This window comes from Manis javanica, chromosome 10 (genome assembly GCF_040802235.1).
Source record: "Manis javanica isolate MJ-LG chromosome 10, MJ_LKY, whole genome shotgun sequence".
Classification (NCBI taxonomy): domain Eukaryota; kingdom Metazoa; phylum Chordata; class Mammalia; order Pholidota; family Manidae; genus Manis; species Manis javanica.
Genome location: NC_133165.1, coordinates 85,520,107 through 85,547,858, shown reverse-complemented (window position 1 = coordinate 85,547,858; position 27,752 = coordinate 85,520,107). Strand labels below are relative to the sequence as shown.

Below are 27,752 nucleotides of genomic sequence, written 5' to 3'. Positions count from 1 at the left end.
CGAGAAACAAAACCCCTTAGTTATTGGATTATGCTGATCCAGTTTCCAGGACCCCATCTTCCCTTTCCTTCCTAATGCTTTTTAAAAGATTATTTTGAGAAAGAATCCTGAGTGGCAGCAGGCAGACTAGTTGTTGGTAGTCACCCGCCCATGGGATAATCACATACCACATGATTCTGACTGACAGAGTTGGCTATCAGGCAGGGTAAGTTGTCAGAGGAGCTGACAGATGGTTCCCCAAAGATGAGGACCAGTGTGTGGGATGACACACTTTCAGAACCAATACATAATTAGCAACACAATCTAACACAGAATCTTTATGTTGGAAATCTGCTTTATTCAACAAAACACAAGAAAGCAGAGACAGCAGAGGAAATATTGCAGTGATATAATTCTGTACATGACAGGGTTGTGTCAATACCATTTTGGGACAATGACAGGAAGACAACAACTTATTTGTTCTGTAGGAGAGCTTCTGAGTGCAGCTATGGCAGACAGGACAGTGAGAAATCAAGGAAAGAGCCTGCATCCTGTAGCATGATACATAATGAGTTTCAGTTTTCAAGAGGAGCAAAGGTCATCTTCATCCCAGAATCGTGGCAGAATGATATCACTGATGGTAAGAAGGGCACATCAAAAGGATGTCTAAGTGTCTGCATGACATTGACCATGGACCTGATGGTGAGTAATGGATGCTCACATGTAGCAGGTATAGAGAGAGAAATGAGATACTCAGCACTTCACTTCTAACTTACAGACTAGGGTAAGTTAGAGGCGTGAGAGAAGAATCAATCCGAGGGGAGTGCACTGCAACAAAACAGACGGCCTAACGCAATGTGGGACTAAGAGACTGAGAGCCAATGGCAGGACTTCAGTGCTGGTAGCTCTTCCTGCTGGAGGATGAAGTGGTATACTTGATGGTAGAGCTGCTGCCTCCAGTGGAGCTCAGACCACCCCCGATGCCTCTGCCGCTGCCGGAACTGAAGCCACCTCTGAGGCTGGGACCACTGCCATAGGAGTAGCCCACGCCTCCGCCCACACCCAGGCCGCTGCCGGCGCCACTGGCGCTGCCGTAGCCACTGGAGACAGTGGACTGCACCACGGCTGTGAGGGGAGGGAGACAGACACACACGAGACGCCATGAGCTCGTTCTGCCAGCCTGACACCAGTCAGAAGAGCTCAGGCGCGGGGCACGGAGGCCAGCAAAGGTACTTACAGATGTTGACTTGTCCGATGCCTTCCCCATTCAGCCTAGGAAGGAGAAACGCAAGGACTGTGAGACCTCAGAGAGCCGCTGCTGGACTGGCATAGGGAGACCCGGTGTGAGGCTCATCCACGGGGAAGTGCCTCTTGAATGATTCTCTGTGAGTGGCACTCATGGCCACGACAGGAGCGCCTTAAACTTGTGCTCATTGGCTGGGCATCCTGGAGGTTGTTACCCACCTGCACTCCTCGCCCTCCAGCAGCTTCCTGTAGGTAGCAATCTCCACGTCCAGGGCCAGCTTGACATTCATCAGCTCCTGGTAGTCCTTCAGCAGCCGGGCCATGTCCTGCTTGGCCTTCTGTAGGGCGTCCTCCAGCTCAGCCAGCTTATTCTTGGCATCCTTGAGGGCCATCTCTCCACGCTGCTCAGCATCAGCAATGGCGGCCTGCAGGTTGGCACACTAGAGCCCACAATAATCAAAGCAACAACTTAGTGGCCAAAGTCTTTACTATCACAGAGAGGAACCAAGCACTTGGACAGCAGGAATCATTGTCCTATTTCTCCACTCTCTCTTTCCACCTTGAATCTTGAGCACATTTGCAAGAGGATTACTCATTTTCTTACCTGCCCTTTGCTTTACCAACTTGTTTCTTCTATTCCAAAATTAACCATTGTAATGTAACCCTTTGTCAAGACCCCTACTGTATACACTTGCCATCTCGGAGCAGCTGGGATTGGACCTCTCATGTATTTGTATCACACTCCTGGATTGGGATTCATTTCTCCTCACCTGTGGGAACTTGCTAAGGGCAGGGACTGTGTGTCCACCTGTCCCTGCTGTTTCTGCCATTCCCAGGAATTTCCCAAATAATGGATGATGACTTCCTGATGGTCTAGCAAGGAAGCAATGCTTTTCATCTCCACAGCCCCCACTGTACCTGTTTCTTGATGTGGTCGATCTCGGATCTCAGCCTCTGGATCATGCGGTTGAGCTCAGAAATCTCGTGCTTGGTGTTGCGCAGGTCATCCCCGTGTCTGCCAGCTGTGACCTGCAGCTCCTCATACTGCAGCCCAGAGGGAGAGAAGGTGGTGTAAATGGGCTTTCACATGCTAATGGTGATCGCACTTCTGAACCAGCCATTCAGTGTACATGAATCTAGAGGCCTCCCCACCAGGTATTTTACAAATTCATCAGATATTATACACGAATCACAGAGCATCTCTTAAAAGCACTACAGAATATCTACCTTGTATGGGACTGGCAATATTGGGCACTGTGTTTCTGAGAGCCAGCATCAGAGTGAAGCTAAAACAATGATGACTAGGTCTGTATCTGTTGTACTTGTCCTCCTGCACATGAGTTCCTTGACTTCCTAGACTCTGACAAATTCTGTAAATGTCTCCTCTGTAGGAATGCCAGGTAAACATCCTGTGAGGGGACCTCAGCCTCCTTGCAGTTGACGTCCTCAGTGTAATCTAGAGCTTTGCTGTTCTGCCAGGAGAAGGTACAGGTTTCCTCGGCAGCTGCCAATACACTGCTCACCTTGGTCTGGTACCAGGACTCAGCCTCAGCCCGGCTCCTCTGGGCGATCTCCTCGTACTGGGCCTTGACCTCGGCGATGATGCTGTCCAGGTCCAGGTTGCGGTTGTTGTCCATGGACAGGACCACGGATGTGTCTGAGATGTGGGTTTGCATCTGAGCCAGTTCCTGCAGAATATAGAATGGTCAGGTCCCCTTTTCCTGGGATGTTTACAGATGTACCCAACCCCAAGAGCTCCCACCCTCTGCACAGCCCCATTCGAGTAAGTACAGGCAGGGGGTGGAGATGCTTACTGCTTCATAGAAGGCTCTCAAGAAGTTGGTCTCATCTGTCAGAGAGTCTACCTTGGCTTGCAGTTCAACTTTATTCATGTAGGCAGCATCCACATCCTAGGGGACAAGCCAACAAGTTGGAGTCAGCTGAGCCCTCCCTGCCAGTCTGCCCATCCGTCAGTCTCCCTACCCATTTCCCCCTCAGATGTGGGCAGGGAGCCACCGTTCTGTGCTTCTGCAAGGAAGCATCTACTCATGATCTCAACCAGCTCACCTTCTTCAGAGTCACAAATTCGTTCTCTGCTGCTGTGCGCTTGTTGATTTCATCTTCATATCTAGAATTAGAAAGGACAAGACATAATTGAGCCAGTGGTGGAGATGACACAGAAAAGGCAGCCTGGGACACCACTTTCCACAACGGATATATCCTGATGGAGCTTCCTGTCTGTAGGCTTAAAAGATGATTTTTGTGCTCCCTACATTGTTCATTTCTTTACTCTCAAATTCACCTAGGTGCGGGGCAGGCAAGGGAAGGTTGTATTTAGGCAATAATTGTGATTTTCTTTTCTATGGACGTGTATTACTATGGGGTTATATACACATCTGGGCTCGTCTCCCAATAGTCTTGGAGTATGTGCTTCGGGAAACTGAGCCCATTTCTCTCCTTTAACTCACTTGTTCTTGTAGTCCTCCACCACGTCCTGCATGCTCCTCAGCTCCGAGTCCAGGTGGGTTCGCTCCCTCAGGATGTTCTCCAGCTGTCTCCTGAGGTTGTTGATGTACTGCTCGAACAGAGGCTCCAGGTTCTGCCTCACAGTCTTGGTTCCCTGCTCCTGCAGCAGGGTCCACTTGGTGTCCAGGACCTTGTTCTGCTGCTCCAGGAACCGCACCTGGAGGACGGCAACACGGTTATTTGCCAGACACAGGAAGGAAGAAAGACATGGGAGTTGTCAGGTCTCCTAACAGGCTTTAGTGGTCACCATGGTGCTGTGCTGCCAAGAGCATGTAGAGAAGCTCAGCTGACAGCTGGCCTGTTCCTCAAACTGGGTTCCTTCTCACCTCGAAGACTCCCTGATGAAATTCCACTGTGAACTTATGAGGTGTCTACCCTCTCAGTTTTAGAGTTTCTGTGTGACTTTCAACACTCTTCTCTTTCTCTTGACAAGTGCAATCACAAATCTAGTTAAAAGAGTATTGCCCTGTGATGTTGCACAAAGTGTTCTTAGAGAGTACCCAAGCTAACGGGTTGTCAAATATTTAGATGCTAATGATTAGATTACAGTTCTCTTAATGACTGGATGCAAACCAACTTCCCATTAAGTGCATGAGTGTCCTCAAAGCAAGCTCTCTTACGGTCACTGTTGTACAAATTTGGTATTTCTATCCTTAATGTTTCTAAGTTGTTTTTCCTAATGCTGCCAGAAATCCTTGCCTTCTCCTTTTCTTTCATTCTTTCCCTCTTGCCCAGATCCCTGGTGCAGTTTTATACTGAAATTTTCTTTCTAATCTCTTAGATTCTCCAGAAGGTAGAGCCTGCACCTTCCATTCCCTCTTTCCCTTATATATACCACAGGGTCATGCGAGCTGAGGACTCTTCCTAGGCAGGATGAGGGCGATTCAGAGGTTCAGCAGGCTGAAATGAATTCCACCGCCTTCTGCCTGTGGCCAGCATGGACGTAGTGTGGCATGTCCCAGGGGAAAGCTCATCCTGGTCCCCTTCCCCCTCTGTCCTGAGCTTCCCACATAGGACATTCGGTGGCTCTCCCGAACGGGCAGCCAGGATCCCAGTGGGGGGCAGGTCCTTGTGGCTCACCTTGTCGATGAAGGAGGCAAACTTGTTGTTGAGGGTCTTGATCTGCTCCCGCTCCTCAGTCCTCACCCGCTGGATGGTGGGGTCGATTTGCAGGTTCAGAGGAGTGAGGAGATTCTGGTTGATGGTGACCTCTTGGATGCCTCCAGGGGGACATACAGGGAAGCCAGGGCCCCCATACCCTCCAGCAAAGCCAGCGCCACCACCAAGCCCAAAGCCACCACCAGCTCCACCGCCGAAACCGTATCCACTCCCGACTCCACCTGCAAAGCCATAGCCTCCTGCAGCTCTGCCACCATATCCGCCACTAATGGCATAGCTGCCCACGCCAGTGGAGATCCTCCTGGAGCCCCCCAGGCTGTAGAGGCTGCGACTCCCAAAGCCAGCTCCCCCACACACTCCACCGAGGCCACCGCTGCCCCTGGATCGGGATACGGACATGCTGCTGAAGCCAGAGCCACAGACCCCGGGGACTGTGGCTGAGCTGGTAGTGAAGCCGCGTTGGCTTCTGCTTTGGCTACTCATGGTGGACCTGGTAGTCATGGTTCCTGAAGGTAGGCAGGCAGAAGGAGCTGAGGGCTGGAGGGGAGAGCTGAGAGGAGCAGATGTGGGATGAGCTTCCCAGGAGCCGTTTATATACAGTGATCGTGGGCTGCGCTCAGTCGTGAAAGGTGAGCTTACCAATCAGGAAGGGTTTGGCTTTTCAAACAGTGAGATCACATCTGGATTATTAGTATGTTATGAAATGTAGGATTGCATTTTTGCTCTCCGTTGCAGGGAAAATTTCTCCTGCCTTCCAGCTTTGGCTTCATGGCAGAACTGGCTTGCTTTTCTCAGCTCACTGAGCTAGTTGTTAGTCAGTGTCTCAAACAAAGGTTCTTCCTGTTATGCTTAATCCATCAGAAGATACTAAGTATCCTCTGCACCTGAAGTTTCTCCTAGCAGAGATACTGAAGATCAAAATATTTTGCTTTGTGTGACTTAACAGAAACATTCTCATTGTCCCCATTAATTACAAATATTTTCTCCTTTATGTAATAGTCACAAAGATGGAGAATTAGAATAACAATGTAATGGGTACCAATATGCCCATCATGCTATTTATAAAGATAAATGACCCTCCGTTTCTCTCACTCGTCAACCTAATTCCCACCAGTATTGAATTATTTTAAAGCAAATTGCAGAGATTTTATAATTTCTTTAGTATATAATTCTACACTTATATATGTGAGTCTTTTAAAGAATATAACCAAAACCAAAATGCTGTTTTTATGACTTCAATGTTTGTATATTTACTAACATCAGCAAATGACTCTTCAGTCTTCCAGTAAACCTGTTTGTTATATATTTTTTATATATTGATTATCCAAATCAGGATCGATGTAACTCCATATATGTTGTTTTTGAGTGATATGTGTTTTAAATAACATATCCTTCGATATTTTATGTCATTAAATCTCCCTTAAGTTTTTTCCTTGTAATTTCTTTGCTAAGAAACCAGATTATTTGTCCTGTATAGTGTTTTATCTTTGCATTTTCTAATTACATGCTCATGGTGACTCATTTAAATCCTATTGTTTCTTTAATAATCAGATAAACTGATAGCTAACACTGAAATCTTAATAAACTATGTATTTAAACATTCCAAATGCAGGGGAGGTACAACGCCTGTCTATATAGAATGTTGTTACTTACACAGTTGTTTACACATTTAAACAGTGACCAAGCAGATGTTCTAGGACACTCCCTAGCCACCCACCTCCTGATGTGGAGGCCAGGGCTGTTCCCAGTTCCTTTTGTATCCTTCTATAAACTTCACTAGGATGCATTTCTATGCATCCCTGGGTCATGCATGATGGGTGTGTCTGTTTTGTATATGAAATATTTTATTTATAAACACATATATAAAACACAATTCTCTTTTGCAGTTATACTTGTTCCCTCTTATACAATTACACTGATGTTGTATCTGCTTTGTCTCCCACATCTGTTTTCCTGTGGTTCTCCTTTAACATTTATGGTTGCTCTTTCTCAGTGGATTGCTTTACTCCCCCTCACCTGTGCATATCGTTGTGCACTCAGGGACGCCTTTTCCTCCTTGTACTGCTCTCAACTTGGACTTCATTTCTTCTGTGGCTTTATTTATTTTTTTCTGCTCCTTTCTGAGCTCTACAAACTAATGTTTTAATCTTTCATTGTCTCACAATGTGGACCCTTCATTCTGTTATTTTCTTATGGTGTTTTTTTCATTAGATTGTTTGGTAATATTTTATTGTGACCTTTTCTGTTGAGCATTCCTACGTGCCTCTTATTCTTCTATTTCCCTGAGTTTTTAAATTAAAGTAACTTTACTGGGTCCAGGAGTGGTTCCTTCTGACTAGTGCTCATCTTTGAAAGAAGTGAAATCCTTCTAGACCTGCCATTGCAGAAAGTAGTCTGGGAAGAGGGGCCAGGGCCATATCCAGGCTAGCAAGGATTCTCTCGTGACACAGGGCCGCGTGACTAATTCTTTCAATCACAAATCAGCCACCCCCACAGAGATCGCTGCGGAGTGGCCCAGGCCTCACACTGAGCTCTCTCTGCTTCACCAGCAAAATGCTGGCAATAGACCTCATCTCTGATTCCTGACTCAATGCTGCCTGCACAGTATCTTTCATTTCCCTTTCTTAAAACGTCATGACAAACAGGCTCCTGCCCCAGCTCACACGCCCAGTTCTGATTATTGCCGACAAGGGATTCTTGGATCTGTACCCGTGGAAGTGTCGGTACACTGACGTGGCAGGAGTTCCACGAGTCACTCACAGTGCCTGGCGGGGTAGAGCTCAGGGGTAGCTTTGTTGGGTGCTCCCTGATGATGGCCCTGTTGCTTGGGGTGGGTGCACCTGTGAGATTGCTCTTCACTGGGTCCTTGTGAGGCCTGCCGGTGAGGGCCCCTGATCTCTGAGTTTTCCTAACAGTCATGTTTGTATTTCTCTATTTCTGTGAGACTTTTCCTCCGTGTCTTTGACTGAGGGATTTTAAGGCTTTTCCTTTTGTGGTGGAGTTTGTCTTCATGTTTCTTGTTCTTTGTGTTGTCCTCAGGAGATTTCTGAGAAAAGGGGAAATGCCTCCCTTTCCTCTGTTAGGTTTAAGCCAGAAGTCTCCCATTCTTTCCCATTCTCCCATTTTTTCCTGGATCACATTCATGGAAATGTTCTCCAGTGCACGTGTCTTTGTCCTCAAGACTTCCTCCTTCCCTGGAGGTGTGTCGGGAGGCGCCTGAAAGTTTTCTCTAAGACGTCACATATACTGTCACTAGAAATGCCATCACCAAAAGTTACTGTGCTCTTCCCAGTGTGACCGCCTGCTTTACTGCTTAAACAAAATTTGTGTCAGTGAGAATTTCAAATGGATACAATGAAAGTGAATAGTATATAAACCACCATGTACCAATCACCCAGGTTAAACAATTATTGGTATTTTTCTCATTGTTGTTTCATTGAATTCTGTACTTTTTCTATCTAAATCCTAAGTCCTTGTTGAAGTATCTTAAAGGAAATCCAGACATCAAGTCATTTCACTTGCAAACATTTGCATGCATGTGTAGGTAATACTGACATTTCAATGCAAGTGCCTAACAGTGTTATATCTATAATAACCAAACAGCCAATTTTTAATGAATTCTAGTATCCATTGTATTCATATTTCTCTGATTATCTCAAAGATGCCTCTTTAAGCTGGTTTCATTGAAAAAGCATCCTCAGTAACTCCTGATATGGCATCTGACTGCCTTGTCTCTAAGGTACTTTTACTGTTTCAGACTCTTTTCTTTTATATGCCACCAATTGTGGAGAACAGTCTTTTTTATCCTACATGAGGATTTGGCCCATCGTTTCCTGTGGGTGTCCTGTCACTTCTATCCCCAGTTTCTCCTGTGCTCTGAGAACTGTGATAGAGCTGATTAGATTTAGTTCCGTTGTTTGAGGCAAGCTATGTACTAGCTGTCATGGTGTGTGATACTAGTTCTCTAGTTCTTGTGATGTTAAGCCTGATTAAGGGATTTCTGTGGTTTCAGTTCTATTCTTACATTACATATTACACAATAAAATTTGGCTAAGATTTTAATATTCATTGATGAATTCCCAGATTCACTATTAAATTAGGGGATACAAAATGGCAGCTCTCTGATTTTATCATCCTGACTCTGCATTTATTAGCTGGGATTCATCTAAAGGAAGGGCTCTTCATTGTTACTCTTCAGGTTACCTGATCATCAATTCTTAAAGGAAAGTCAGAATAAGTGCTTGACTTTTTCCTTTTATTTACTGCTTTTCAGGGTAATGGATTGGGACCCTAGCAATTTCCAAAGGTAACCAGAAAGCGTTTTTTTTTGGCATTTGTTTTTTGTTTTATTTTGCATCATTATCAACTCAGCTCAAGAAACACATTATGTATTCCAGTCCATTGCAGTCGAATCTTTTTGGTACTTAAACTGTCCCAGTTTATGCCCATGGGGGCTCTTCAGATTGCCTTCTGTGTCCTTTAGACAGTACCCCATTCAGCTTTGAAAGCTTCCTTGTTTCTGGGATGAGACCTCTCAGGGTTCCTTGTACTTACCTTGTAACAGACAAGGACTCAGCCATTTTGCCGAGTAGCTCTGGTTCTTTTTATTGGGAAATGATGTTTATAAATGAGAATGTGGATGCTAGGCATACTCATTGTTATTGGTTGTTCTTGTTTCAAAGTATTTTGGATGGACAGAGCTAGGAAAATGTAAAAAAAATATATATATATGTATGTAAAATCAGAAGCTTATACTTACATGTCCAATTCAAATAGAAGATTACAGGATGATTTTATATTTGTATGTATTTTTTCTCACACTGCAAAGTTTAGGTCTAATGACATTAACAGAGTAGAGGCTTACTTTGGAGATATTGCCAGTTCACTTCTTGACCAGTACAATAAAGGGAATATTTCAATAAAGTATGAGTCAAATGAATTTTTTGGTTTCTCAGTGTGTATAAAAGTAATGTTTACACTATATTGTAATCTATTAAGTATGAATGGCATTATGTCTAAAAAATGCATACCCTAATTAAAAAATATTTAATTGCTAAAAAATACTAACCATCATCTGAGCTCTTAGTGAGTTGTAGTCTTTTTGCTGGTAGAGGGTCTTGCCTCAGTGTTGGTGACTCTGATCAGGGTGGTAGGAGCTGAAGGTAGGGGTGGCCATGACAGTTTCTTAAAATAAGACAATGAAGTTTGTCCCACCAACTGACTCCTCCCTTCCCTTGGACACTTAGAGGCCATTGTAGGGTTATTAACTGGCCTCATTTCAATGTCGTGTCTCAGGGAATAGGGAGGCCCTATGAGAGGGAGGGAGACGGGTAAGGGCCAGGCCACGGGGCAGTCAGAGCACACACAAGCTTATGGAGTGTTTGCTGCTTACATGTGTGGGGTTCATGGCTCCACAAAACAATTACAGTAGTAACATAGAAGATCACTGATCACCAGTCACTCTAACAAATATAATAATAATGAAATACTATTATTTGAAATATTGTGATAATTACCAAATGTGACAGAGACACATGAATTGAGCAAATGCTGTTGGAGAAATGGCGCCAATAGGCTTGCTCCATGCAGGTTTGCCACGAACTTTCAATTTGTAAAAAACAGTATCTTCAAAGCACAAAAAAACAAGGTAAGCGTGTATTTATTTGTGTTATCCGACAACATTCCTCTGATAGTTGAAATAACAGTATCAGTGTTACTATTAAAATAAGCCTACTGAATTTAGTTTATAATTTCTCTGTGGCTACTTAATTCTAGAATTTATATCCTGCTCAGGAGGTAAATCTAAATCATATACTCCAAAAATCACTTAAAGTAAATTTTTTTCCCCTGTGTGGTTTTATTACCAGTTTGATACAGAGCTGATTTAATTTGTTTCCCATTTTAGGGATGAATTTGTTGTTCCTTTAGATTTTTAAAAAGTGATACAAAGTATTTTTGTGGTTCTGAAGTATAAAAATAAACAAATTACAATCACAGAAGTCTGACTGCCATTCTTACCTCCTCTCTCCTAGCCTGTTTCCTCTTTCCCCTGACAAATAGTCAATCTTGCCAGTATTTGGTTTATTCTTTCATTCCTTATTTTTTTTAATGTAGGCAAACATGTGTCCATGTATTTATATTCATCCTTCTTGCACACCCAAAATTAAACATTCTATAAAAGCTGTTTTGCAACTTGGTTTTTTCAAAATACATATATATATATATATATATATTTTGAAGAGTAAATAAATAAATAAATGTGTATTACTGCTTTTCAAGGGATTTTAGAATATGTGTCTACTGTCCACCTGTTCAAAGACTGCTTATTGAGAGTCTATATATGCCAGCACAGTTTTAGATTTGCTGAAGATGAAATCTCCATTTTCTGGAGTTTACATTCCAGTGGGGAAAATTGTCAGTCAACTGATGAATATCTGAAAAATGTGTTAGTGGCAAGTGCACCCTAACCCCCACCAGTCTTCACTCTGACAGAGTCAGGTTCACTGATTCATCATAACGAGAGACCAGCAGGCTTCTTGGCAAACCCAGGGAAAGAATTATTAGAAGATTAAGGAAGGAAGGAATTTAGAAAAAATAAAAAATGAGGCTTTTACTTATTTTTTTCATATATAGATTTTATTGAATTATAGTTGATTTTTTGGGGTGGCTCAAAGCAGAGCTGTGCCTAAAAGGGTCAGCAACAGGTCTGAAATGCATAGCAGACTCACGGTCCTGTTTCCTTGGAAACAAAAAGTTAAGCCAGACGTGGATGTCCAGAATCTCTTCATCTGAGCTCTGCATCTGGTTGGAAACTGAGACTGCCTCTCTGTGTCAAAGCAAGGTACCTAGGGAGCCTAGATCCTGGTAGGGTGTTTCATTCCTTACTGATAGGATTTCAAACAGTCAAGTTTCTGACAGTCCATGGTTTTAGAGAACAAAGTTTCTCAGTAAGTAGAAGAGCAGTTGTCATTCAAAGATGGGGATATTATGCTGATTTTCAGCTGTAACTCAACTTTGGGAGAAAATTAATTACTGTTAACTTGATAGCTCACTCTATTTCTTTTTTTTTAATTCATTTTATTATCATTAATCTACAATTACATGAAGAACATTACGGTTACTAGACTCCCCCCTTCACAAAGTCCCCCCCACAAACCCCATTACACTCACTGTCCATCAGCGTAGTAAGATGCTGTAGACTCACTACTTGTCTTCTCTGTGTTGCACATCCCTCCCTATGCCTCCCCCTCACATTATACATGCTAATCTTAAGGCCCCCTTTCTTTTTCCCTGCCCTTATCCCTCTGTTCCCACCCCTCCTGCCCAGTCCCTTTCCCTTTGGTAACCATCAGTCCATTCTTGGCTTCTGTGATTCTGCTGCTGTTTTATTTCTTCAGTTTTTCTTTGTTTTTAAACTCCACATATGAGTGAAATCATTTTGTACTTGTCTTTCTCCGGCTGTCCTATTTCACTGAGCATAATACCCTCTAGCTCCATCCATATTGTTGCAAATGGTAGAGTTTGTTATCTTCTTATGGATGAATAATATTCCATTGTGTATAGTACCACATCTTCTTTATCCATTCATCTATTGATGGACACTTAGGTTGATTCCATTTCTTGGCTATTGTAAATAGTGCTGCGATAAACATAGGGGTGCATCTGTCTTTTTCAAACTGGGATGCTGCATTCTTGGGGTAAATTCCTAGAAGTGGAATTCCTGGGTCAAATGGTATTTCTATTTTGAGCTTTTTGAGGAACCTCTGTACTGCTTTTCACAATGGTTGAACTAATTTGCATTCCCACCAGCAGCGTAGGAGGGTTTCCCTTTCTCCGCAACCTTGCCAACATTTGTTGTTGTTTGTCTTTTGGATGGTGGCGATCCTTACTGGTGTGAGGTAATATCTCATTGTGGTTCTAATTTACATTTCTCTGATGACAAGCAATATGGAGCATCTTTTCATGTGTCTGTTGGCCATCTGAATTTCTTCTTTGGAGAACTGTTCAGCTCCTCTGCCCATTTTTTAATTGGATTATTTGCTTTTTGTTTGTTGAGGTGTATGAGCTCTTTATATATTTTGGATGTCAACCCTTTATCAGATCTGTCATTTATGAATATGAATATATTCTCCCATACTGTAGGGTACCTTTTTGTTCTATTGATGGTGTCCTTTGCTGTACAGAAGCTTTTCAGCTTGATATAGTCCCACTTGCTCATTTTTGCTTTTGTTTCCCTTGCCTGGGAGATATGTTCATGAAGAAGTCACTCATGTTTATGTCCAAGAGATTTTTGCCTATGTTTTTTTCTAAGAGTTTATGGTTTCATGACTTACATTCAGGTCTGTGATCCATTTCGAATTTACTTTTGTGAATGGGGTTAGACAGTGATCCAGTTTCATTCTCTTACATGTAGCTGTCCAGTTTTGCCAGCACCATCTGCTGAAGAGACTGTCATTTACCCATTGTATGTCCATGGGTCCTTTATCATATATTAATTTACCATATATGTTTGGGTTAATATCTGGGGTCTCTATTCTATTCCACTGGTCTGTGGCTCTGTTCTTCTGCCAGTACCAAGCTGTCTTGATTACTGTGGCTTTGTAGTAGAGCTTGAAGTTGGGGAGCGAGATCCCCCCCACTTTACTCTTCCTTCTCAGGATTGCTTTGGCTATTCGGGGTCTTTGGTGTTTCCATATGAATTTTTGAACTATTTGTTCTAGTTCGTTGAAGAATGTTGCTGGTAATTTGATACGGATTGCATCAAATCTGTATATTGCTTTGGGCAGGATGGCCATTTTGATGATATTAATTCTTCCTAGCCAAGAGCATGGGGTGAGTTTCCATTTGTTAGTGTCCTCTTTAATTTCTCTTAAGAGTGTCTTATAGTTTTCAGGGTATAGGCCTTCACTTCCTTGGTAAGGTTTATTCCTAAGTATTTTATTCTTTTTGATACAATTGTGAATGGAATTGTTTTCCTGATTTCTCTTTCTATTAGTTCACTGTTAGTATATAGGAAATCCAGAGATTTCTGTGTGTTAATTTTGTATCCTGCAACTTTGCTGTATTCTGATATTAGTTCTAGTAGTTTTGGAGTGGAGTCTTTAGGGTTTTTTATGTACAATATCATGTCATCTGCAAATAGTGACAGTTTAACTTCTTCTTTACCAATCTGGATTCCTTGTATTTCTTTGTTTTGTCTAATTGCCAAGGCTAGGACCTCCAGTACTATGTTAAATAACAGTGGGGATAGTGGGCATCCCTGTCTAGTTCCCGATCTCAGAGGAAAAGCTTTCAGCTTCTCACTGTTCAGTATGATGTTAGCTATGGGTTTATCATATCTGGCCTTTATTATGTTGAGGTACCTGCCCTCTATACCCATTTTGCTGAGAGTTTTTATCATGAATGGATGTTGAATTTTGTCGAATGCTTTTTCAGCATCTATGGAGATGATCATGTGGTTTTTGTCCTTCTTTTTGTTCATGTAGTGGATGATGTTGATGGATTTTCGGGTGTTGTACCATCCTTGCATCCCTGGGAAGAATCCCACTTGGTCATAGTGTATGATCCTTTTGATGTATTTTTGAATTCGGTTTGCTAATATTTTGTTGAGCATTTTTGCATGTACGTTCATCAGGGATATTGGTCTGTAATTTTCTTTTTTGGTGGTGTCTTTGCCTGGTTTTGGTATTAGGGTAATGTTGGCTTCATAGAATGAGTTTGGAAGTACTCCGTCCTCTTCTATTTTTTGGAAAACTTTAAGGAGAATGGGTATTTTATCTTCTCTGTATGTCTGATAAAATTCCGAGATAAATCCATCTGGCCCAGGGGTTTTGTTCTTGGGTAGTTTTTTGATTACCACTTCAATTTCTTTGCTCGTAATTGGTTAGTTTAGGTTTTGTGTTTCTTCCTTGGTCAGTCTTGGAAGGTTATATTTTTCTAGGAAGTTGTCCATTTGTCCTAGGTTTTCCAGTTTCTTAGCATATAGGTTTTCATAGTATTCTCTAATAATTCTTTGTATTTCTGTTGGGTCCGTCTTGATGTTTCCTTTCTCGTTTCTGATTCCGTTGATGTGTGTTGATTCTCTTTTTCTCTTAATAAGTCTGGCTAGAGGTTTATCTATTTTGTTTATTTTCTCAAAGAACCAGCTCCTGGTTTCATTGATTTTTTCTATTGTTTTATTCTAGTCAATTTCATTTATTTCTTCTCTGATCTTTATTATGTCCCTCCTCCTGACTTTACTCCTCATTTGTTCTTCTTTTTCCAATTTTGATAATTGTGACGTTAGACTATTCATTTGTGTTTGTTCTTCCTTCTTTAAATATGCCTGGATTGCTATATACTTTCCTCTTAAGACTGCTTTTGCTGCGTCCCACAAAAGTTGGGGCTTTGTGTTGTTGTCATTTATTTCCATATATTGCTGGATCTCCATTTTAATTTGGCCATTGATCCATTGACTATTTAGGAGTGTGTTGTTAAGCCTCCATGTGTTTGTGAGCCTTTTTGCTTTCTTTGTACAATTTATTTCTAGTTTTATACCTTTGTGGTCTGAAAAGTTGGTTAGTAGAATTAGAGTGTTTACCACACTCTATTTCTGTTGTTACTCCACCATGATGAACCACAGGGTTTACTTTCAAAGGCTAAAGTATTATACCTCAGACCTTGGATCCTTATTTTGACTGGTTCTAGGGTTCCCAATCTTCCCTGTGCTAAAGGTTTTTGGGATTCACATCCATGTACACACACTTTCCTGCTTTTCTGGGTACAGCTCCAAAAGCATAATTATGGTTCAGAGGGAGGCAACTTTATTTTCTTTGGATGCACCATATCAGGCAATTTTTGTGATCAGGAAGGTAATTCTAGGTAAAACTCAAACTTTCCTGCTTTTCTGGGTACAGCTCCAAAAGCATAATTATGGTTCAGAGGGAGGCAACTTTATTTTCTTTGGATGCACCATATCAGGCAATTTTTGTGGTCAGGAAGGTAATTCTAGGTAAAACTCAAACATCTTATCCCTTGCTAAATGTCCTTCTGCTCTGATTAGCCAGGAATGTTTCTCCAGCTGAGCCTTTAGGGCTGATCCCTGGGGCACATGGAGGAGTGCTCTTAGAGATGAAAGAAGTGAGACTACACCTCTACTACCTGGACGGGGCCATAAAGAGCAGAGTCTGTCCCTATGACGGGCCACATCCCTCCCTCTGCATTTTCCAGACATGCAGATTAAATCTATCTGGGAAGGGGACCTGAGTGTCAGGATGCCAAACGGCCGGCAGTCATGCCCCTCTCAAGGAAGGGAATGAATGTGGACTGGAGTATCTTCAATACACGAGCAGACGTGTCAGGTGAGAAACTCAAGCAGTAATGGCACAAAGCAAGAGAATACCAAAACATGCATTACATTATAAATCTGCTTTATTTAGCAATTAAAGAGCAAAGAGCAAACATCGTGGGGTAGAGGCCCCACACCTCCCAGAACCAGTCACCTGCGCTCTCATGGCGACTGCAGGGAAGAAGCCCACGTTGAAGGATGGAGGGGTCCTGGGCCAGGGGAAGCAAGGGGAAGTTCCCTGCTGTGGAGTAGGACCCAGTCAGTGACCTGCTGGCGGTGAGCCATGGAGGTTCAGGTGGAGCAGGTACGGACAGACAGGGGAAATGAGGGTACTCAGCAAGTTGGGTTCTAGTGCAGGGAGGAAGAGGAATCTGAGACAGGAGAGAAGAAGGAACATGAGGAGGGGGAAGTGCAGCTGCTAATGGGGACGACACTGGACCAAGAGGCGATGGCAGGACTTCAGTGCTGGTAGCTCTTCCTGATGGAGGATGAGGTGGTATACTTGATGGTGGAGCTGCTGCCTCCAGTGGAGCTCAGGCCACCCCCGACGCCTCTGCCACTGCCGGAACTGAAGCCACCTCCAAGGCTGGGACCGCTGCCATAGGAGTAGCCCACGCCTCCGCCCACACCCAGGCCGCTGCCGGCGCCACTGGCGCTGCCGTAGCCACTGGAGACGGTGGACTGCACCACGGCTGTGAGGGGAGGGAGACAGAGACACACGAGACGCCGTGAGCTCGTTCTGCCAGCCTGACACCAGTCAGAAGAGCTCAGGCACGGGGCACGGAGGCCAGCAAAGGTACTTACAGATGTTGACTTGTCCGACGCCTTCCCCGCTGAGCCTAGGAAGGAGAAACACAGGGACTGTGAGACCTCAGAGAGCCGCTGCTGGACTGGCATGGGGAGCTCTGGTGTGAAGATCACCCACGGGGAAGTGCCTCTTGAATGATGCCCTGTGAGTGGCACTCATGGCCATGACAGGAGCGCCTTAAACTTGTGCTCATTGGCTGGGCATCCTGGAGGTTGTTACCCACCTGCACTCCTCGCCCTCCAGCAGCTTCCTGTAGGTGGCGATCTCTACGTCCAGGGCCAGCTTGACATTCATCAGCTCCTGGTAGTCCTTCAGCAGCCGGGCCATGTCCTGCTTGGCCTTCTGCAGGGCGTCCTCCAACTCAGCCAGTTTATTCTTGGCATCCTTGAGGGCCATCTCTCCACGTTGCTCAGCATCAGCAATGGCGGCCTGCAGGTTGGCGCACTAGAGCCCGCAATAATCAAAGCAACAACTTAGTGGCCAAAGTCTTTACTATCACAGAGAGGAACCAAGCACTTGGACAGCAGGAATCATTGTCCTATTTCTCCACTCTCTCCTTCCACCTTGAATCTTGAGCACATTTGCAAGAGGATTACTCATTTTCTTACCTGCCCTTTGCTTTCCTAACTTGTTTCTTCTATTCCAAAATTAACCATTGTAATGTAACCCTTTGTCAAGACCCCTACTGTATACACTTGCCATCTCGGAGCAGCTGGGATTGGACCTCTCATGTATTTGTATCACACTCCTGGATTGGGATTCATTTCTCCTCACCTGTGGGAACTTGCTAAGAGCAGGGACTGTGTGTCCACCTGTCCCTGCTGTTTCTGCCATTCCCAGGAATTTCCCAAATAATGGATGATGACCTCCTGATGGTCTAGCAAGGAAGCAATGCTTTTCATCTCCACAGCCCCCACTGTACCTGTTTCTTGACGTGGTCGATCTCGGATCTCAGCCTCTGGATCATGCGGTTGAGCTCAGAAATCTCGTGCTTGGTGTTGCGCAGGTCATCCCCGTGTCTGCCAGCTGTGACCTGCAGCTCCTCATACTGCAGCCCAGAGGGAGAGAAGGTGGTGTAAATGGGCTTTCACATGCTAATGGTGATCGCACTTCTGAACCAGCCATTCAGTGTACATGAATCTAGAGGCCTCCCCACCAGGTGTTTTACAAATTCATCAGATATTTTACACGAATCACAGAGCATCTCTTAAAAGCACTACAGAATATCTACCTTGTATGGGACTGGCAATATTGGGCACTGTGTTTCTGAGAGCCAGCATCAGAGTGAAGCTAAAACAATGATGACTAGGTCTGTATCTGTTGTACTTGTCCTCCTGCACATGAGTTCCTTGACTTCCTAGACTCTGACAAATGCTGTAAATGTCTACTGTGTGGGAATGCCAGGTAAACATCCTGTGAGGGGACCTCAGCTCCCTTGCAGTTGACGTCCTCAGTGTAATCTAGAGCTTTGCTGTTCTGCCAGGAGAAGGCACGGGTTTCCTCGGCAGCTGCCAATACACTGCTCACCTTGGTCTGGTACCAGGACTCAGCCTCAGCCCGGCTCCTCTGGGCGATCTCCTCGTACTGGGCCTTGACCTCGGCGATGATGCTGTCCAGGTCCAGGTTGCGGTTGTTGTCCATGGACAGGACCACGGATGTGTCTGAGATGTGGGTTTGCATCTGAGCCAGTTCCTGCAGAATATAGGATGGTCAGGTCCCCTTTTCCTGGGATGTTTACAGATGTACCCAACCCCAAGAGCTCCCACCCTCTGCACAGCCCCATTCGAGTAAGTACAGGCAGGGGGTGGAGATGCTTACTGCTTCATAGAAGGCTCTCAAGAAGTTGGTCTCATCTGTCAGAGAGTCTACCTTGGCTTGCAGTTCAACTTTATTCATGTAGGCAGCATCCACATCCTAGGGGACAAGCCAACAAGTTGGAGTCAGCTGAGCCCTCCCTGCCAGTCTGCCCATCCGTCAGTCTCCCTACCCATTTCCCCCTCAGATGTGGGCAGGGAGCCACCGTTCTGTGCTTCTGCAAGGAAGCATCCACTCATGATCTCAACCAGCTCACCTTCTTCAGAGTCACAAATTCGTTCTCTGCTGCTGTGCGCTTGTTGATTTCATCTTCATATCTAGAATTAGAAAGGACAAGACATAATTGAGCCAGTGGTGGAGATGACACAGAAAAGGCAGCCTGGGACACCACTTTCCACAACGGATATATCCTGATGGAGCTTCCTGTCTGTAGGCTTAAAAGATGATTTTTGTGCTCCCTACATTGTTCATTTCTTTTCTCTCAAATTCACCTAGGTGCGGGGCAGGCAAGGGAAGGTTGTATTTAGGCAATAATTGTGATTTTCTTTTCTATGGACGTGTATTACTATGGGGTTATATACACATCTGGGCTCGTCTCCCAATAGTCTTGGAGTATGTGCTTCGGGAAACTGAGCCCATTTCTCTCCTTTAACTCACTTGTTCTTGTAGTCCTCCACCACGTCCTGCATGCTCCTCAGCTCCGAGTCCAGGTGGGTTCGCTCCCTCAGGATGTTCTCCAGCTGTCTCCTGAGGTCGTTGATGTACTGCTCGAACAGAGGCTCCAGGTTCTGCCCCACAGTCTTGGTGCCCTGCTCCTGCAGCAGGGTCCACTTGGTGTCCAGGACCTTGTTCTGCTGCTCCAGGAACCGCACCTGGAGGACGGCAACATGGTTATTTGCCAGACACAGGAAGGAAGAAAGACATGGGAGTTGTTAGGTCTCCTAACAGGCTTTAGTGGTCACCATGGTGCTGTGCTGCCAAGAGCATGTAGAGATGCTCAGCTGACAGCTGGCCTGTTCCTCAAACTGGGTTCCTTCTCAGCCCGAAGATCTCCCTGATGAAATTCCACTGTGAACTTATGAGGTGTCTACCTTCTCAGTTTTAGAGTTTCTGTGTGACTTTCAACACTCTTCTCTTTCTCTTGACAAGTGCAATCACAAATCTAGTTAAAAGAGTATTGCCCTGTGATGTTGCACAAAGTGTTCTTAGAGAGTACCCAAGCTAACGGGTTGTCAAATATTTAGATGCTAATGATTAGATTACAGTTCTCTTAATGACTGGATGCAAACCAACTTCCCATTAAGTGCATGAGTGTCCTCAAAGCAAGCTCTCTTACGGTCACTGTTGTACAAATTTGGTATTTCTATCCTTAATGTTTCTAAGTTGTTTTTCCTAATGCTGCCAGAAATCCTTGCCTTCTCCTTTTCTTTCATTCTTTCCCTCTTGCCCAGATCCCTGGTGCAGTTTTATACTGGAATTTTCTTTCTAATCTCTTAGATTCTCCAGAAGGTAGAGCCCACACCTTCCAATCCCTCTTTCCCTTATATATACCACAGGGTCATGCGAGCTGAGGACTCTTCCTAGGCAGGATGAGGGCGATTCAGAGGTTCAGGAGGCTGAAATGAATTCCACCGCCTTCTGCCTGTGGCCAGCATGGACGTAGTGTGGCATGTCCCAGGGGAAAGCTCATCCTGGTCCCCTTCCCCCTCTGTCCTGAGCTTCCCACATAGGACATTCGGTGGCTCTCCCGAACGGGCAGCCAGGATCCCAGTGGGGGGCAGGTCCTTGTGGCTCACCTTGTCGATGAAGGAGGCAAACTTGTTGTTGAGGGTCTTGATCTGCTCCCGCTCCTCAGTCCTCACCCGCTGGATGGTGGGGTCGATTTGCAGGTTCAGAGGAGTGAGGAGATTCTGGTTGATGGTGACCTCTTGGATGCCTCCAGGGGGACACACAGGGAAGCCAGGGCCCCCATACCCTCCAGCAAAGCCAGAGCCAGCCCCGAGCCAATAGGGACCATTAGCTCCACTGCCGAAACCGTATCCACTCCCGACTCCACCTGCAAAGCCATAGCTGCCTGCAGCTCTGCCACCATATCCGCCACTAATGGCACAGCTGCCCACACCAGTGGAGATCCTCCTGGAACCCCCCAGGCTGTAGAGGCTGCGGCTCCCAAAGCCAGCTCCCCCGCACGCTCCACCGAGGCCACCGGTGCCCCTGGATCGGGATACGGACATGCTGCTGAAGCCGGAGCGGCAGACCCCGGGTACTGTGGCTGAGCTGGCACTGAAGCCGCATTGGCTTCTGCTTTGGCTACTCATGGTGGACCTGGTAGTCATGGTTCCTGAAGGTAGGCAGGCAGAAGGAGTTGAGGCCTGGAGGGGAGAGCTGAGAGGAGCAGATGTGAGACGAGCTTCCCAGGAGTAGTTATATACCGTGACCGTGGGCTGGGCTCAGTCCTGAAAAGTGAGCTTGCAGAGTGGAAAGGGTTGGGCTTTACAATCGGTGAGATCACCTCTGGATTATTAGAATATTATGAAATGTGAGGATTGCATTTTTGCTTCCCATTGTCAGGGAAAATTTCTCCTGCCTTCCAGCTTTGACTTCATGGCAGAATGGGATGGCTTTTCTCAGCTCATTGAGCTAGTTGTTAGTCACTGTCTCAAACAAAGGTTCTTCGTGTTGTGCTTAATCCGTCAGAATGTAAGTGTCCTTCTCTGCACCTGATGTTTCTCCCAGCAGAGATTCTGAAGATCAAAATAATCTATTTTGTGTGCCTTAACAGAAACATTTTCATTTTCCCCATTAATTACAAACATTTTCTCCTTTATGTGTTAGTCACAAAGATGGAGAATTAGAATAACAACATAGTGGGCACCAATATATCTATCATGCCATTTATTAAAATTATTGTGTCAGGGAAAGCCATATAACATATACTCAGACCCAAATCCCTGTCAGTCTTCAATTAACTTAAGATTAATTAGATTAAAATTCAGTTTAATACCAGATTATTAATAATTTTTCATATATAACTCTACATTTACATTGAAGTGACAGAATTTTAAAAAATATAACCAGAATAGCATCTTTCTATTTTAAACATGTATATATTCAGTAACATTAACAAGTGTCTATTTAGTCCTCAAATAAACCAGTTTTTATGATTGTAGATTAATGATATCAAAATTTAAAAAATAAACCAGTTTGTGTATTGATTCTTCATATTTTGGCTGCCAAATTGAACCCATAGAAGCTCCCTACATGTTTTTTTGGGTGATATATTTTTTTAAATATATCTTGCAATCTTGAAATCAGTAAATACCCCTTCACTTAGTTCCTGCCATTTCTTTGTTGAGGAAATCAGCTCATTTGCCCTGTGCAGCGTTTCATTTTGAAGTTATTCTAATTGCATATGCCTTCTGCCTCATTAATATCCTCTTCTGCCCTTGGTAATTCTGTAAACTGATAGCTAAAACTGGAACCGTAATGAGCTGTATCTTTAAACACTCCAGATGCAGAGGTAGTAGAATGCCTATTTATATATAGAATATTGCTAGTTGTATAATTGTATATATATTTAAAACCTGAATAGGTAGTACATCTTTAGGAACCAAATACATGCTCTTGGACATTCCCCAGCCACCTGTCTCCTGCATGTGGATCCCAGCAGTGTTCTCATTTCCTCATGTGTTCTTGTAGTGGCTTCACTGGGATTAGTTTCTGTGCTTTCATGAGGCATATGTGATGGGTTTGTGTTTGTGTGTTCATTGGGGTTGTGTTTGTGTGTTCATGTGTGTGTGTATCTGCATGTACGAAAGATGTGGAGAGACAGTGGAGGGAATGTGTATGTAGAGCAGGCACTCTTAATGTTGAAAGATATATAGTTTATGCATATTCGTATAAATATATAAACACACACATAAGGTCTGTTTTTCAGTTACACTGGTGTTGTTTTTCTTTCTCATATTGCTATTTTCTCTTGGTTTTCCTGAACACTCTACGATCACTATCTGATAACTGTTGCTTTCTGCCCCTCACCTGTGCATATCGTTGTGCACTCAGGGACGCCTTTTCCTCCTTGTACTGCTCTCAACTTGGACTTCATTTCTTCTGTGGCTTTATTTATTTTTTCTGCTCCTTTCTGAGCTCTACAAGCTAATGTTTTAATCTTTCATTGTTTCACAATGTGGTCCCTTCATTCTGTTATTTTCTTATGGTGTTTATTTCATTAGATTGTTTGGTAATATTGTACTGTGACCTTTTCTGTTGAGCATTCCTACGTGCCTCTTATTCTTCTATTTCCCTGAGTTTTTTAATTAAAGTAACTTTACTGGGTCCAGGAGTGGTTCCTTCTGACTAGTGTTCATCTTTGAAAGAGGTGAAATCCTTCTAGACCTGCCATTGCAGAAAGGAGTCTGGGAAGAGGGGCCAGGCCATATCCAGGCTAGCAGGGATTCACTCGTGACGCAGGGCCGCGTGACTAATTCTTTCAATCACGACTCAGCCACCCCCACAGAGATCGCTGCGGAGTGGCCCAGGCCTCACACTGAGCTCCCTCTGCTTCACCAGCAAAATGCTGGCAATAGACCTCATCTCTCATTCCTAACTCGATCCTGCCTGCACAGTATCTTTCATTTCCCTTTCTTAAAACGTCATGACAAACAGGCTCCTGCCCCAGCTCACACGCCCAGTTCTGATTATTGCCGACAAGGGATTCTTGGATCTGTACCCGTGGAAGTGTCGGTACACTGACGTGGCAGGAGTTCCACGAGTCACTCACAGTGCCTGGCGGGGTAGAGCTCAGGGGTAGCTTTGTTGGGTGCTCCCTGATGATGGCCCTGTTGCTTGGGGTGGGTGCACCTGTGAGATTGCTCTTCACTGGGTCCTTGTGAGGCCTGCCGGTGAGGGCCCCTGATCTCTGAGTTTTCCTAACAGTCATGTTTGTATTTCTCTATTTCTGTGAGACTTTTCCTCCGTGTCTTTGACTGAGGGATTTTAAGGCCTTTCCTTTTGTGGTGGAGTTTGTCTTCATGTTTCTTGTTTTGTGTTGTCCTCAGGCGATTTCTGAGAAAGGGGAAATACCTCCCTTTCCTCTGTTAGGTTTAAGCCAGAAGTCTCCCATTCTTTCCCATTCTCCCATTTTTTCCTGGATCACATTCATGGAAATGTTCTCCAGTGCACGTGTCTTTGTCCTCAAGACTTCCTCCTTCCCTGGAGCCGTGTCAGGAGTCCCCTGAAAGTTTTCTCTAAGACATCACATATACTGTCACTACAAATGCCATCACCAAAAGTTACTGTGCTCTCCCCAGTGTGACAGCCTGCTTTACTGCTTAAACAAAATTTGTATCAGTGAGAATTTCAAATGGATACAATGAAAGTGAATAGTATATAAACCACCATGTACCAATCACCCAGGTTAAACAATTATTGGTATTTTACTCATTGTTGTTTCACTGAATTCTGTACTTTTTCTATCTAAATCCTAAATCCTTGTTGAAGTATTTTAAAGGAAATCCAGACATCAAGTCATTTCACTTGCAAACGTTTGCATGCATGTGTAGGTAATACTGACATTTCAATGCAAGTGCCTAACAGTGTTATATCTATAATAATCAAACAGCCAATTTTTAATGAATTCTAATACCCATTTATATTCACATTTCTCTGATTATCTCAAAGATGCCTCTTTAAGCTGGTTTGATTGAAAAAACATCCTCACTAGCTCCTGATATGGCCTCTGACTGCCTTGTCTCTAAGGTGCTTTTACTGTTCCAGACTCCTCCCTTTTCTTTTATTTGCCATCAATTTGTGGAGAGCAGTTTTTTCTTTACTACCTGTGGATTTGGCCCATTGTTTCCTGTGGGTGTCACATCACTTCTACTTCCAGATTTTCCTGTGCACTAAGAGCTGTGTTAGAGCTGATTAGATTTAATTCCATTGTTTCAGGCAAGATTATGTCAGAATTGGTGCTCTGTACTCCCTTGTGTATATCATGAGGTACGTAATACTAGTGGTCTAATTTTTAGCGATGTTAGGACTAATCAGGGAATTTATGTGGTTTCAGCCCTTTCCCAATACTTTACATAGTACACAATAAAATTTTCATCCAAGATTTTAATATGCATTGATTAAGTCCCACATTCACTATTTCCTTAGGGGTTGCAAATAGGAACTTTCTGATTTTATAATCGCACCCCTGCATTTATTATTTAAGACTCATTCATGAAGAATTCTCTTCACCATTTACTTTTAGGTAAACTATTATTTAATTCATAGAAGGAATTCAGAATAATTGCTTGATTCTTTCCCTTTATTTATTACTTTTCAGAGTAGTGGGTTGTGACCCAAGCAATTTCCAAAGGTTTCAAGGACATTTTTTTTGTTGGTCGTTCATTTTGTTTTTTGTTTTTGGTAAAAATTCACTGTTTTAAAAATGTCTTTTTGATATATGAAGAACTCATAAAGCTCAATACCTAAAAAACAAAAAATCTGATTGGAAAATGGGCAGAGGAACTGAATAGACATATTTCCAAAGAAGACATACAGATCGCCAACAGACACATAAGATGCTCCACATCGCTAATCATCAGGGAAATGCAAATCAAACCACAATGAGATCTCAGCTCACACCAGTCAGAATGGCTAAGGTCAATAAGACAAGAAAAAACAAATGCTGGTGAGAATGTGGATACTAGGGAGCCCTGGAACACTGCTGGTGGGATTGCAAATTGGTGCAGCCCACTGGAAAGCAGTATGAAGGTGCCTCAAAAGCTAAAAATAGAAAACCATATGACTCAGCAATTCCACTTCTGGGAATTTAGTCAAAGAAAACAAAATCACTAATCTGAGAAAATATATGCACTCCTGTGTTTATCACAGACATTACTTACAATAGTGCAAAAATGGAAACAACCTAAATGCCATTGTTAGATGAACTGATAAAAAAGAGTGGTACATATATACAATGGAACATTACTCAGCCAAAAACAAGAATGAAGTCTTGCCATTTGTCACAACATAGACATACCTAGAGACTATTATGTTATGTGAAATAAGTCAGACAAAGAAAGAAAAAATACTGTATGATTTCACTGAAATGTAAATTCTAAAGAAAGCAAAACAAACAAATAAAACTGAAATAGGCTGAAAAACACAGATAACAGACTGGTGGTTGCCAAGGGGACAGGGTATGGAATGAGTGAAATAGGTAAAGTAGGGAAAACATTAATGAGAGTGATATCTTGATCTGGGCGATAGTTACATGAGTGTATACACATGTCAAAATTCATCAAGCTGTACACTAAGATTTGTGCATTTTTTTTTTTTGGTAAAAATTTTAAACCACAAAATTACCAAAAAATTAATATATTGAAAAATATTTTTGATAAGTTTCAGTCCATTGTTGTCATTAATCCCTTGGTAGTTATGTTTTCCCACTATAGGCCAATGGTTACTCCTTAGATTGGCTTCTGTGGAAGGAATTTGACTGAAAACTTCCACGTTTTCTTGATGAAATGTCTCAGGCTTCCTTGCACTTATCTTGTGACAGACATAGAATCAGACATTTTGCCAATTAGCTCTAGTTCTTTTTTACTGGGAAATTATATTCATAAACTAGATTTCAGATGCCAGGAGGGCTCATTGGTATTGAGTTGTCACTGCTTAAAAGTCTTATCAGTGGACAGTGGTAAGAACAATGTAAAACTATACTTTAAAGAAAAACAAATCAGGAGTTCATACTTATATTTACAATTCGTATAGGATATTATGGGGTGATTTTGCACCTGTATTTCTTTTTTCTCACTCTGAAAAGCTTGGTTCTGAATGGCATAAACATGCTACTTATCTGCTTTATATTACAATAATATAAAAATAACAGTACTTCTATTATTATTAAAAATAAGCCTACTGAATGCAGTTTGCGATTTCTTTGTGGCTACTTTCTCTAAGTACGATGAAGAAAAATGAATGCAAAGGCAAAGGGAATGGATATTAAGAAGTGGGGATGAAGGAAATCCTTCATGAGCATCTGGATATTCAGGGTGGCAATTTAAAACAGAAGCAGGAAAGTAAGGTCCTCCATTATGACAATTGACAGGCAAGCGTTTTTTGAGGAAAAGAAGAACAAATACAGATAACAATGGCCTTTAAGAAAGGGCGGCCACAGGAGCATGTGGGCCACAGGAGCATGAGAGTTGGGGAGAAATGGAGCCTCTGAGTGGACATACCTCCAGGACCTAAAGATGATGGTTTTTTTGAATAATTTTATAGCAAAATTATAAAACAACTAAGGAGGAGATAGCAAGTGCCAAAGGGACCAGGGTGCCCACAGAGTCCAGTACATGACTGCATTGAGAGGAAAGGACTGCCCTCCAGGAGTCATGGTCAATGAGCTGCAGTTGCCCAAGAGGGACACCTCAACTGCTTTCTCCTTCCATCCTTGGATTTATGGCCAGCTTTTCTTAAGGCCAAGTGTAGTAATTATTTAGCTAGCAAGCATTGTTATGGATTGCCTCCTGGGTGCATGGGGCAGGGCAGAAAAGAGGCCTGCTCTCAGCACCTCTTGGAATGTTCTCCCCACCGACTGTTCAGCTCGCCCTTTCCCCACCATGAGACTATGATTCCATGTACTGGGTGAACTCAGGATTCTAGCCAATACAGCCAGAATCCATGTCAAATGGTTTACAAGCTGTCATGCTGGATCACAGAGGATTCTGTGTAAGGTGGACTTTGAGTATGTCTTCTAACTAGCAAAAAGTTCTACTTGAGGCTGTTACATTAAAAGACGTATTTCCTATCTTTTCCAGATACATGGACTCCATCCCGGAGAAGGCAATTGGCTAGACTTTGTAAAAGTCAAATCCAGTATCTCACAACCGTTGGTCCTGAGGGTGCTGCCTTGCCTCAAAAATAGATCTTTGTTGTTACAAAAGA

General features: G+C 43.4%; 2 protein-coding genes across 2 annotated transcripts; both read right to left on the bottom strand.

The window, feature by feature from the left end:
- Positions 1 to 367: 367 nt before the first annotated feature.
- On the bottom strand, positions 368 to 5,399 carry LOC108389130 (keratin, type II cytoskeletal 6A). Its single transcript, XM_036992581.2, has 9 exons — positions 4,831 to 5,399; positions 3,693 to 3,907; positions 3,292 to 3,352; positions 3,039 to 3,134; positions 2,748 to 2,912; positions 2,143 to 2,268; positions 1,444 to 1,664; positions 1,217 to 1,251; positions 368 to 1,104 (listed from the first exon to the last, which is right to left on the bottom strand). The coding sequence occupies exons 1-9, from the start codon at positions 5,368 to 5,370 to the stop codon at positions 872 to 874; spliced, it is 1,692 nt and encodes a 563-aa protein (XP_036848476.2). The 5' UTR covers positions 5,371 to 5,399; the 3' UTR covers positions 368 to 871.
- A 10,861-nt stretch (positions 5,400 to 16,260) lies between these two features.
- LOC140843607 (keratin, type II cytoskeletal 6A-like) lies at positions 16,261 to 21,202 on the bottom strand. The gene is made up of 9 exons (XM_073213494.1): positions 20,615 to 21,202; positions 19,476 to 19,690; positions 19,075 to 19,135; positions 18,822 to 18,917; positions 18,531 to 18,695; positions 17,926 to 18,051; positions 17,227 to 17,447; positions 17,000 to 17,034; positions 16,261 to 16,887 (listed from the first exon to the last, which is right to left on the bottom strand). The coding sequence occupies exons 1-9, from the start codon at positions 21,152 to 21,154 to the stop codon at positions 16,655 to 16,657; spliced, it is 1,692 nt and encodes a 563-aa protein (XP_073069595.1). The 5' UTR covers positions 21,155 to 21,202; the 3' UTR covers positions 16,261 to 16,654.
- Between the last annotated feature and the right edge of the window lie 6,550 nt (positions 21,203 to 27,752).

What these genes read in the sequence shown, in the direction of transcription:
- LOC108389130 (XM_036992581.2), bottom strand. Translation starts at nt 5,370, where the DNA reads ATGACTACCAGGTCCACCATGAGTAGCCAAAGCAGAAGCCAACGCGGC. An exon ending in GTGGAGGACTACAAGAACAA is followed by an intron (nt 3,353 to 3,692) that starts GTGAGTTAAAGG and finishes TTCTAATTCTAG; the next exon opens with ATATGAAGATGAAATCAACA. An exon ending in TGAGAGCCTTCTATGAAGCA is followed by an intron (nt 2,913 to 3,038) that starts GTAAGCATCTCC and finishes TATATTCTGCAG; the next exon opens with GAACTGGCTCAGATGCAAAC.
- LOC140843607 (XM_073213494.1), bottom strand. Translation starts at nt 21,154, where the DNA reads ATGACTACCAGGTCCACCATGAGTAGCCAAAGCAGAAGCCAATGCGGC. An exon ending in GTGGAGGACTACAAGAACAA is followed by an intron (nt 19,136 to 19,475) that starts GTGAGTTAAAGG and finishes TTCTAATTCTAG; the next exon opens with ATATGAAGATGAAATCAACA. An exon ending in TGAGAGCCTTCTATGAAGCA is followed by an intron (nt 18,696 to 18,821) that starts GTAAGCATCTCC and finishes TATATTCTGCAG; the next exon opens with GAACTGGCTCAGATGCAAAC.